This window comes from Colobus angolensis, unplaced genomic scaffold (genome assembly GCF_000951035.1).
Source record: "Colobus angolensis palliatus isolate OR3802 unplaced genomic scaffold, Cang.pa_1.0 Scaffold155, whole genome shotgun sequence".
In the NCBI taxonomy this organism is placed as follows: domain Eukaryota; kingdom Metazoa; phylum Chordata; class Mammalia; order Primates; family Cercopithecidae; genus Colobus; species Colobus angolensis.
Genome location: NW_012114655.1, coordinates 5,102,653 through 5,114,987, shown reverse-complemented (window position 1 = coordinate 5,114,987; position 12,335 = coordinate 5,102,653). Strand labels below are relative to the sequence as shown.

Below are 12,335 nucleotides of genomic sequence, written 5' to 3'. Positions count from 1 at the left end.
CAAGATGGAAATGCCTGATTGGAATGGATCAAATATTCCACCCGCACGTGAAACAAAAGCAGTTGTTATGCTTGGGCACATGGCAGGCCAGAAGCCCAGATTGTCCCCCTTCCACTAAGGTGGTCATCCAGTTGACCAGGCGTGGGCTGCATGGTAGCTCTTTTCCAGGATTCTACAGCCTGAAGTGATAAGTCATGCCAAGCTCTCTCTGCTATACCCCAAAGTCCGGCACCCTGTGGGTCAGCCCCCAAGGGCCATCCAGCCTCCGTCTCCCAACACAAAGTTCACTTCGGTTCTCTCATGACAGGGAGGAAACTTAGCGTTCCTTGGAGACCTGAAGGGATGCAGTGAGTTTCAGAATTTTGAAGGGCTTATCAATCAAGTCAGCCCTTGTTCATGGCCCAGCAGATGTGTGGTGGTATTGTGATGGACCTTTACTGGGCACTCTGCTGAATAACTAGCGTGGCACTTGTACTTTAGCCAGTTGACTATCCCTTTCACCCTGGCATTTCATCAACCAGAGGGAGGAAAAAAATAAGACATTGTAAAGCGAGAGAAGCTCCTAATGGGTCTTTTGACTCTCATGTCTATTTAGACACAATTGAAGTCCCACGGGGAATACCAGATCAAATTAAAGCTTGAAATCAAATAGCTGTAGGATTTGAGTCAATATTTTGGTGGGTGACAATAAAAATGTAAATTGGATAAACTACATCTATTAGAACCAACAGCAATGAGCTTTTCATGAGTTAAAAGAAAAACTCATGTCGGCCCCAGCCCTGGGACTACCTGACCTGACAAAATCCTTTACACCCTTTTTGTCAGAAAGAGAAAAAATGGCAGTTAGAGTTTTAACCCAGACTGTGGAGCCCTGGCCAAGGTCAATGGCCTATCTCTCAAAACCACTGGATGGGGTTTCTAAAGGCTGGCCCCCGTGTCTAAGGGCCCTGGCAGCAATGGCCCTGTTAGCACAAGAAGCAGGTAAACTAACCCTTGGGCAAAACTTGAATGTAAAGGTCCCCCCTGCTGTGGCAACTTTGATGAATACCAAAGACCGTCATTGGCTAGCAAATGCCAGATTAACCAAGTACCAAAGCTTGCTCTGTGAAAACCCCACGTAACCACTGAAGTTTGCAAAACCCTGAACCCTGCCACCTTTCTCCCAGGACCACAGAGCCCAGCTGAACATAACTGTGTAAAGGGTTAGACTCAGTTTATTGTAGAGGGCCCAACCTCAGAGACCGTCCTTGAACATCAGTAGACTGTGAGCTGTACGTGGGTGGGAGCAGCTTCGCCAGTGCCTGCAGAGTGACTCTGAAGAAGATGACAAGCCCTGCTCCAGTCACACCCAGAAGCTGACTGGTCCACACATGGCTGAAGCATGAGAAAATTCATCACGGGATTCATTTTCCTTAAAATTTGGGCTTGTCCAGTAAGGACTTCAACTGACCTTCCTCAGACTGAGGGCTGTTCCCAGTGTGTCCATCAAGTCACTGAGGTACGACAAAAGGTTGCTACAGTCCTGTTATTTTATGGTTATTATAAGTGTACCGGGACTCTAGAAAGAACTTGTTTGTCTAATGCTATTCTATACAAGGTATGTAGCCCAGGAAATGACCAACCTGATGTGTGTTATGACCCATCTGAGCCTCCCATGACCACAGTTTTTGAAATAAGATTAAGGACTAAGGACCGGTGGAGGCTCGTAAATGATACGAGTAAAGTGTTAACCAAAAGAAAAGAAAAAGGAGTGTCCAAATAAGTCGCCTTGAAGTTTGATGCCTGTGCTGTCATTAATAGTAACAAGTTGGGAATAGGATGTGGTTCTCTTAATTAGGAAAGAGGCTATATGACAGAAAATAAGTACATTTGTCAGAATTAGGACTGTGTGGAAATGAATGTGGATACTGGTCTTGTGTCATTTAGGCTACTTGTATAAAAAATGAAGAGGATCCTGTCCACCTTCAGAAAGGGAAAAGTGGCCCTTCCTGTACCAGTGGTCTGCGTAACCCCTTAGAACTAGTAATAACCAACCCCCTTGATCCTCCCTGGAAAAAAGGGGAGCGTGTAACCCTAGGAATTGATGGGGCTGGACTGGATCCTCAAGTAAATATCGTGGTTTGAGGAGAAGTTTATAAACGCTCTCCTGAGCCATTATTTCAAAACTTCTATGATGAACTGAATGTGCCAGTACCAGAAATTCCAGGAAAAACAAGAAATTTGTTTTTACAATTAACTGAGCATGTAGCCCAGTCTCTTATTGTCACTTCATGTTATGTATGTGGAGGAAGTGTAATGGGAGATCAGTGGCCATGGGAAGCCCGAGAATTAGTACCTGCAGACCCAGTTCCTGATGAATTCCCGGCTCAAAAGAATCACCCTGATAACTTCTGGGTCCTAAAAGCCTCAATCATTAGACAATACTGTATAGCAGGAATGGGGAAGGACGTCACTTTTCCTGTGGGAAGGCTCAGCTGCCTTAGGCAAAAACTGTGCAATAGTACCACAGAAACAGCCAGCTAGTGGAGTTCAGACCACACTAAGAAAAATCCGTTTAGTAAATTCCCAAAGTTACAAACCATGTGGAGCCACCTGGAGTCCCACCAAGACTGGACAGCCCCCACTGGATTATACTGGATGTGTGGGCGTAGAGCTTACACCAAATTACCCAACCAGTGGGCAGGTAGTTGTGGTATTGGCACTATTAAACCATCTTTCTTCCTACTGCCCATAAAGACAGGCGAACTCCTGGGCTTCCCTGTCTAGGCTTCCTGTGAGAAGAGAAGCATAGCTATAGGAAATTGGAAAGATGATGAATGGCCCCCTGAGAGAATCACACAATATTATGTGCCTGGTCCTTAGGCACAAGATGGCTCGTGGGGATACCAGACCCCCATTTGTTTGCATGGTCAGCTGAATCGTATGGTTACAAACTGTCTTAGAAATAATCACGAGTAAGACTGGCAGAGCCTTGACTATTCTGGCCCGGCAAGAAACTCAGATGAGAAATGCTACCTATCCAAATAGATTGGTTCTCGACTACTTGCTAGCAGCTGAAGGAGGGGTCTGTAGGAAATTTAACCTTACTAATTGCTGGTCTACACATAGTTGATCAAGGGCAAGTAGTTGAAGACATTGTTAGAGATATGACAAAACTGGCACATGTGCCCGTGCAAGTGTAGCATGGATTTAATCCTGGGGCCGTGTTTAGAAAATGGTTCCTAGCGCTAGAAGGATTTAAAACTCTTACAATAGGAGTCGTAATAGTAATAGGAACCTGCGTACTGCTCCCTTGTTTGCTACCTGTACTGCTTCAAATGGTAAAAGCTTCATCACCACCTTAGTTCACCAGAACGCTTCAGCACCAGTGTACTGTATGAATCTGTCGATCTGTCTTGCAAGAAGACATGGGTAGTGAGAATGAAAGTGGGAACTCCCACTGTTGAGTGAAGTTCTCAAAGGGGAGGAATAAGGGAGGAGACCACCCCTCATATTGTCTTATGCCCAATTTCTGCCTTCAAAGAAAGAAGTAAAAACTAAAAGGCAGAAATGAAATCCACAGGCAGACAGCCCGGCGCCACACCCTGGGCCTGGTAGTTAAAGATCGACCCCTGACGTACTTGGTTATGTTATCTACAGATTACAGACATTGTATAGAAAGGCACTGTGAAAATCCCTGCCCTGCCCTGTTCTGTTCTGATTACCGGTGCATGCAGCCCCCAGTCGTGTACCCCCTGCTTGCTCAGTCGATCATGACCCTCTCACGTGGACCCTCTTAGAGTTGTGAGCCTTCAAGAGGGACAGGAACTGCTCACTTGGAGCTCGGCTCTTGAGACGTGAGTCTTGCCGATGCTCCCAGCCGAATAAAGCCCTTCCTTCTTTAACTTGGTGTCTGGGGGGTTTTGTCTGTGGCTCGTCCTGCTACACTAAGGATGGACAGACTGACTTTATGTGTCCCTTGTTGTAATGTGTTGAGGTGGACAGTGTCCATTCTGTTGTTTTCCTGTTGAAAGTACTTAACGTGAATCTCATCTTGAGGAAACAATCAGACAAACCCAAGCTGAGAGGGGTCCTTCGAAAAGTAGCCAGCCTGCATGCTTCAGAAATCTGAATGTCAAGAAAGACATCCTGCCCTCCTCCACCGTATAATGCTGAGAAGTACTTCTAGAGAAAAGCAGACTAGAGAGACAGGAAAAATAGCCATAAGGGATATACTGGGACAATTTAGGAAACTGTCATCTAGATTATATATTAACTGTAGACTATCATGTCTGTTATAAATGTGATGTTTGTGTAGGTGAACGTCTGCATTCTAATTTAGGGATGAAGGGTCACAGTGTCCAGGGAGAGCAAGAGCCATTGTGGCAAAATGTTAATAATCATGAAACTGGAAATAAAGACGCCAAGGCTCAGGACTGTTAATAACCAGGAAACTGGAAATGAGGAAGCCAGGGCTCAGGAATGTTAACCAGGAAACTGGAAATGAAGAAGTCACAGCTCAGAAATGTTAATAATCAGGAAACTGGAAATGAAGTCACGGCTCAGGTTGGAGACTTTCTCTGCCTTCTCTCCTGCTTCCAGAAATTTGTTGTGATATATGTTAATTGCTTCTTCACCTGCCTTAAGAATGTTAATAGAAGCATCCTTTTAGAGTAAGTGAAGTTTTCATCAAACCCATAGTATCATTTATTCTTTGCATGATAACACACTAACGTGACGTTAAAATGTCTCTTGCTTTTACAATGCAATGTTACACATAAAATTACATGTAATTGACTGGGCACTGTGGCTCACGCCTATAATCCCAGCACTTTGGGAGGCTGCGGCGGGCGGATCACGAGGTCAGGAGGTGGAGACCATCCTGGCCTACATGATGAAACCCCGTCTCTACTAAAAATACAAAAATTAGCTGGATGTGGTGGTGTGTGCCTGTAATCCCAGCTACTCAGGAGGCTGAGGCAGGAGAATCGCTTGAACCTGGGAGTCAGAGGTTGCGGTGAGCCGAGATTGTGCCACTGCACTCCAGCCTGGTGACAGAGCAAGACTCGGTCTAAAAAAAATAAAACAAACAAACAAACAACAACAACAAAAACCCATGAAATTTTAAAGGTAAAAATTTTAGGTCTTAAAACGTGAGTTGGAGCATTCTAAGGAAGTGGTATTTGGTTGAGGAAACTAAGACCAGGCAAATGATTCTAATCCTTTTCTCATACTTTACTTAAAGCTGCTAATTTTATTCTAATAACTGCCTCTTTTTCTAAACATACTAGGGTGCCCACATGAAGCAAATAGGAGTTGTAGGCGGTAAGATAACCACGTGATGTAATGTTTGTGTGTATGTTGCATTTTGTACATGTTCTCTTAGAGTAAAGGTAAAGTGCTTGATAATGTAGAATCGACTTTTAAGCAAATTTTAATAAAATTATAGTGTGGTTTTGGTATTTTCAGATAATTTTTGAAAATATCCTTAAAAGTTTGTACATATGAAAGTTACCTTTTTTTTTTTTTTTTTTTTTTGTAGAGGAGTGAATGTCGTTCCTTTTCTAGAACTCATTGGGTTACCTGACAGTGTGGTAAGCATCCTGAAAAACTCCCAGAGTGGAAATGCACTCACAGCATATGCCTTGTTTAAGGTGGGTACTGACTGTGACAAACCCATTGCTCCTCAGACCTCACCAGTGACCCACTCATTTCCCCATGAGACTCCCTGTTAGTGTCCAATTGTATTTTGTAACTTGAAACACTGTATTTCATCTCTGATATGTCTGGTGAATAATGTAAGATAGCACTTTTTTTTTGTTTGGAGATGGAGTTTCACTCTTGTTGCCCAGGCTGGAGTGCAGTGATGCCATCTTAGCTCACTGCAACCTCCGCCTCCCGGGTTCAAGTGATTCTTCTGCCTCAGCCTCCCGAGTAGCTGGGAGTACAAGATAACAAAATAAAGCGGAAGTGAAAATGTGGTTTTAGGAAGAAATGCCTTAAAAATTGGTAGATCATTCATAACTTGCTGTGATCAGATAATTGTTAGACTTGTGTGATTTTCCGTGGTAGTAGTCATCTGTCTGACATTGCTCCTGTTGATAAATGGAGATACGGTTATTTTAAGGTATTAATTGTATTTATTTTTCTTATTCAGTGATCTGCATGCCACCTGACTTGTTAGCAAAATTTGGCATTTATTTTACTGTTTTTTGTTTTCTGTGTGTGGTTTTAAGGAGCAGAGAGTTTAATAGGCAAGAAGGGGCAAGAAGGAAGGGAGAAGGAAGAAGCTCCCCTGTACAGGGACAGAAGGACAGGGGCCTCCAAAGCCGAAAGAGGAGGTCCCCTATTTCACTGTTTTTAATAGTTTTCTTAGCAAGTAAAATAGGTTTAATCCAAATTGTCTTGTAAACCCTTTTTTGTTAGATTTTAACCTTAACATATGTTTCATTTTAAAAGTTGATAATCTTTATAACTCTTCTCTGGATTCAGACATCATCTTTTTTTCTTTCTTTTTTTTTTTTTTTTTTGAGGCAGAGTTGCGCTCCTGTTGCCCAGGCTGGAGTACAATGGCGCGATCTTAGCTCACCAGAACCTCTGCCTCCCGGGTTCAAGCAATTCTCTTGCTGTAGCCTCCCGAGTAGCTGGGATTACAGGCGTGTGCCACCATGCCTGGCTAATTTCGTGTTTTTTTAGTAGAGACGGAGTTTCTCCCTGATGGTCAGGCTGCTCTCGAACCTCAGGTGATTTGCCGGCCCTCGGCCTCACGAAGTGCTGGGATTACAGACGTGAGCCACTGCACCTGGCCTGACAACATCATCTTGACAGCTTCTATGCCTATGGGTCTTTATTTCGGAAGGGAAGACTCACTGTAAATTGTGGAGTTTAGCCATATTAATCTCATTTTCTAAATTGACAAATACTTTTGAGAGTCTGTGAAACTTCTACCTAAGAAGGTGGAAAACACTGAGAAACTAGATGTTTTATTTTACTTCTGTTGTATAAGAATATCTAAGAATTACAGTTTTATAGCATTACTCAAAAGTAGCATTGTTTCATTCTGTCATCCTCATTAGCATCCTCTGAAATCTTGGTAGACTTCCTCTTTTATTACAATTTTGTTGAGAGGGCTAACATTTAATTGTTGAGTTTTTCTACATTAAAGTAGAAATTAAAGTGTATTAAATTTAAAAATTATCAAGTTTCTAGTTATGGTGGGCATAATTTTAAGCCAAGTAAGTCAAGCTATCATGCTGATGTAAACCTTCCGTAATTTAATTGCTCCTTATCCCACTCCCATAGCATGACAGTTGATAGCACAGTCTGTGCTAGGTGTTCAGTGTTTGTTTTCTTTATTTGATTAGGAGCTCCCAGGAATTCAGAATCATGTCTTCTTTCTTGTTGTTTTTGCTCCTCACCTGGTATTGTGTTCTGTAGAATAAAATGCTCAGCACGTGTTTGTGGAGTTGGGATTGAAAATGAAGCTGTAGGCGTCATGGTAGGAAGACGAGTGCCAGTGGTGTTTCTTCCCCCTCACTATTCCTCTGTGAAGTAGGAGATACGGAGGGGATTCTCCTGTGTGTTATCTGTAACCCGTAGTTTCTCAAACAGAACAACAGACACCGATTTTTTGCTTCCTCAAGACAGAGCACCAGATGCAGTGTGGCATGTATGGTCTGGTGGCAGCTGGCTGCAGGATGTATTCACTGGCTGCCTCGTCATCTCTTTGAAATACACCCAGAGTTTTAGTCAGCCTCTACTGTGTGCCAGATACCATTCTAGGTACTGGGAATAAATGAATCAAAGAAGACAGTGCAAAATACCTGCCTCGTGGAGCAGATAGTGTAGTGAGTGATAGTGGGTTGGGGAGACAAGATAAAGTTAGAAATGCACGCACACACAAAGTATGTGCACATAGATGATGGTAAGTGCTAAGAAAGGAAACCAGGGATGGGGGTATGTTTGTGGTATTTGTTTTTCAATGGGAGATGGCACACCTTGCTGAGAAGGTGAGATAGTTGCTCCTCCAAGAGGGAGAAGTATTCCGAACAGAGAAAACCCGAAAGGCAAAGTTCTGAGGCTGCAGGATCCTGGGAGTATTTAAGGGATGCAGGGAAGCCAGTGTGACTGGAATCAGTGAACAGGGCAGAGAATGGCGTGTCATCAGATCAGGAAAGCCTTGTCGGCCCTGACAAGGACTTCGCTTTTTACCCTGAGGACAGGGGTTTTAAGCATCCTGCCTCTGTTCCATCACAATCACTTTGGCTCCTCTAAACAGACCATGGCAGGACCAAGGGAAAAGCCAAGGACCTGGTGTGAGATAAGGTGATTACAATACTTGAGTTGAGAGGCAGAAGTGGCCAGAAGCCAGGTGGTAGCAGGAAGTAGCTGGATTCTCAGTATATTTTAAAGACGTGGTTGCTGGGGTTTTCTGATGGTTTGGATATAAATTATGGAAAAGAAAGAGGGATTGAAGCTTTCTTGTAAGTTTTTGGCCTGGGCAACTGGAAGAACAGAATTGCCACTTTCTGAGATGAGGAAGACTTTGAGAGGAGCAGGTTTGAAGTAGGACAGTGGAAGATCTGAAAGTCAGTTTTGAACATGCAGTCGTGTGCCACCCAGTAACCTTTCGGTTAACCGTGGACTGCAGACGGTGATGGTCCCATAGTTCCCATGTGTTTATGAATATCATTCTTTTACTATACCTTTTCTATGTTTAGATAGTTTTGGTATACAGATACTTACTGTGGTCTTATAATTGCCTGCTGTATTCGGCGCAGTGCTGTGCTGTACAGGTTTGCAGCCTAAGAGCAGTAGGCTGTGCCTTGTGGCCTGATGTGCAGAGGGCTGTACCATCTAGGTTTGTGTAAGTACACTCTGTGATGTTTCACACGACAACCAAATCACCTAATGACACATTTCTCAGAACGTGTCCCTATTAAGTGACTCACCTGCATTAAGTTTGAGATCTTATTAGACATGCAAATCTCCAGAGGTGGTTGTACATACTGGAATTCAGGGGAAAAGTTCAGTCTGGAGATTTGAGTTAAGAATCGTCCGTGTATAGACAGCACTAAAGACCAGAGAGTGAGATAGGTAGAGAAAATAAGAGGTCCAGGGATCGATTGTTGTCACACCATGTTCAGAGGTGGGTGAAAGGGGAGGAATTGGCAAAAATGAGAAGCCGCCGTGAACCAGAAGGAAGCCCAGCAAGTTGAGGGCCTGGAGCCAAGTGAAGGGAAGTGAAAGCTGTCTTGAATGGTTCCAGTGGTTCAGGAACTGGTTCCAAATTGACAACTGGGTTTAGTTTTGTAGAGGTCACTGTGACTTTGAAAGCAGTTTTGGTGAAGAGGTATGGGTGAAAGCTTGCTTAATGTGTTAAGGAGAGAAATTAGAGATAGAGCAGACAGCTCTTTCAGAGTTTTGTTATACAGCACACCTATGCGTTTTGTTTTGTTTTGTTTTGTTTTGTTTGAGACAGGGTCTTGCTCTGTTTTCCAGACTGGAGTGCAGTGGTGCCGTCACAGCTCCCTGCAGCCTCGAACTCCTAAACTTGAGCAGTCCTCCTGCATCAGCCTCCCAAGTAGCTGGGCCTACAGGTGCATGCCACTTACTCTCGGCTAATTATTTTTCTTTTCTTTTACTTCTTTCTTTTTCTTTTTGTTTTAAGAGACGGCAGGGTCTCATTATGTTGCCTAGACTAGTTTTGAACTTCTGAACTCAAGCAGTCCTCCTGCCTCAGCCTCCCAAAGTGCTGGGATTTTAGGCATGAGCCATTGTACCTGCCAACACCTATGAATTTTTTTTTTTTTTTTTTTTTTTGAGAGGTAGCTTCACTCTTGTTGCCCAGGCTGGAGTGCAATGGTGCAATCTTGGTTCGCTGCAATCTACGCCTCCGGGTTCAAGCGATTTTCCTGCCTCTCAGGCTCTCGAATATCTGGGATTACAGGTGCCTGACACCATGCCCGGCTAATTTTTGTACTTTTATTAGAGACTGAGTTTCACCGTGTTGACCAGGCTGGTCTTGAACTCCTGAACTCAGGTGATCCACCCACCTCAGCCTCCCAAAGTGCTGGGATTACAGTCATGAGCCACTGCACGTGGCCTGATTTTTGACTTAGAATGTGATGCAGCCTTTTTACTTTTACTTTTCTCTTTGACCAGTCATCTGCTATTTACTATTGGTCCTAAAAGTTCCAATTAACATTAAACCTGTGCATGTCTATAGCAGGTGTGCCATTTTACTACTTTTGGCCTCATGTAAATTACTGGCTAGTATTTGAGACTCAGGGTAGATTGTAATGAGAACGTAGCATTGGTTTGGAAAAGTCAAAGGAAAGGGATTTGGAAATGAAGCTAACCTAAATCCGACAGAGAGTGGATTCATGCTCTGCCTCTCACTATTTGAAGACATTCAGTTCTAGTTTGGCTCCAGATAGAAAGCATTTGGCAGGATGGCAGGGGTTTTAGGGAATAGAAACATGTGTTCCTTTGTTATTTTTAGTGGTAGCGAGCCCTGTTTCTGATTTCCAGGTTGAGCTGTTCCCCAAGTTTACTAGCATGCGATTAGGGCCATCAGTGCTATGATTCTGTTATCTGGGTCAGGATTGTGTAGAGGACAAACATTCATAAAATGAGTTTACAGAAGAAGTGTCTCTTGTTAGGAGGGAAAACCATATAGGATATTACTACATTAGCTTTGTGAAACAGTGAGGCAGTTTATTCTGATTGGTTACTACCAAGAATTTTAATTTTAACTTGTTTTTGCTTAAGATGACGGTAATAACCAGGTTTTGATTTGTCTCTGTTTGCTTTTTGCTTAAGATTGCAACACCTGCTCGGTATACCGTGACTTTGGGAGGAACATCCTTCACGGTGAAGTATCTGCGCAGTCATGGCTACATGTCCACGCCACCACCCGTCAAGGAGTATCTACAGGACAGGATGGAGGAGACAAAGGAGCTTATCACAGAGAAGATGGAAGAAACAAAAGATAGACTCACTGAAAAGTTACAAGAAACCAAAGAAAAAGTTTCCTTTAAGAAAAAAGTGGAATAAGGTGCCTTATAGCAGTATAGAAAATTCCTGCACTTTAACCCTTTGGAAACTATGGGCAAAGATACGTGTGTCTGATTATTTTTTTGGTTAGTCGCCTAAATATACTAGTTCTCTGAGGGTTAAAGAAGTAAAATACCTTTTTAAAGTTAAATATCACTAGAAAAATCAGTGTTATTACAAGGAAAGAAATGAACCCAGTGTAAGAATTTCTGATCAGTAGCAGTATTAAGCAGTGGTGAACGTCTTAGAAGTCATACTTCTTTTTCAAGGTCTTCAGAACCACACTTGATTTCTGTTTTGTTGCAGCTGTAATTGACGCACACTATAGGCAGTTGACTCCTTGAATAACCAGTGTGACCCATAAAATAGGCTGTTAATACTGGATCTTAATTTTTATGTTATTCATTAAGGTTTTAACTATATTCAGTACGTAATTTGGAGACAAACTAGCATTATCAAAACTGCCTGTGAATAAGAAGATATTTAGTCTTTCTATAAAAACAGAATACAGCAGTTACCTACCAGTTAAAATATCTTATATGAAGAAAATAGAATAAAGATTCAGTCATATATATGTAAATAAGATGTATTGATTGTACGTAAATGAAAAATGGACCCTTTAAAAATTATTTTTACCTGAAGCTTGTCATAATTTTTTTAAGCAAATATGTATATGGTGATGGTATTTTTCGAAGTGTGTATTGGTGGTGATCGCCTCAAACATAAACCTCTCATGAATTATTTGTGTCCTTTCCAGCTAATCTTTCAGAGGAAAGGTGAACAGTCATTAAACCTTAAATTTATTGTTAAAATCAAATGCTTTTCAGCAGTAACTCAAGCTCTTGTTTCGCAAGCAGAAAAAGCTTGGGAGACTAAAAATGGAGTCAGGTTGTCATGGAGACTGCTAACTCCTTGGGGTAGGCACGGGCCTTGCCTCTGCAAACCAGTGCAATTTCCCAGTGTCTTCGTTTCAGAATTTGTGCTGATTTCATTATGAAGTAAAGTTTTAAATTGTGGCTGCTGCTTTTTGTCTTGCATTGAAGGGAGATTATCCTTGTTTGAGCATTCTACCTGATTTTTTATTTTTTTTGAGACGGAGCTTCCCTCTCTCCCCCAGACTGGAGTGCAGTGGTGTGATCTTGGCTCACTGCGTCCTCTGCCTCCCAGGTTCAAGTGATCCTCCCACCTCAGCCTTCCAAGTATCTGGGCGTACAAGCGTGTGCCACCACACTCAGCTAATTTTTGTATTTTTAGTGGAGATGCGGTTTCACCACGTTGACCAGGCTAGTCTCCAACTC

At 42.7% G+C, this 12,335-nt stretch overlaps 1 protein-coding gene across 3 annotated transcripts in view; it reads left to right on the top strand.

The window, feature by feature from the left end:
- FAM210A (family with sequence similarity 210, member A) overlaps positions 1-11,854 on the top strand; it is a 60,493-nt gene extending 48,639 nt beyond the window's left edge. For all 3 annotated transcript variants that reach the window (XM_011936647.1, XM_011936646.1, XM_011936648.1), the window contains 2 exons: positions 5,522-5,633; positions 10,804-11,854. In XM_011936647.1, the coding sequence (XP_011792037.1) occupies positions 5,522-5,633; positions 10,804-11,037 (346 nt within the window). In that variant the 3' untranslated portion in view covers positions 11,038-11,854. The remainder of the gene's footprint in view (positions 1-5,521; positions 5,634-10,803) is intronic.
- The last annotated feature ends 481 nt before the right edge of the window (positions 11,855-12,335 follow it).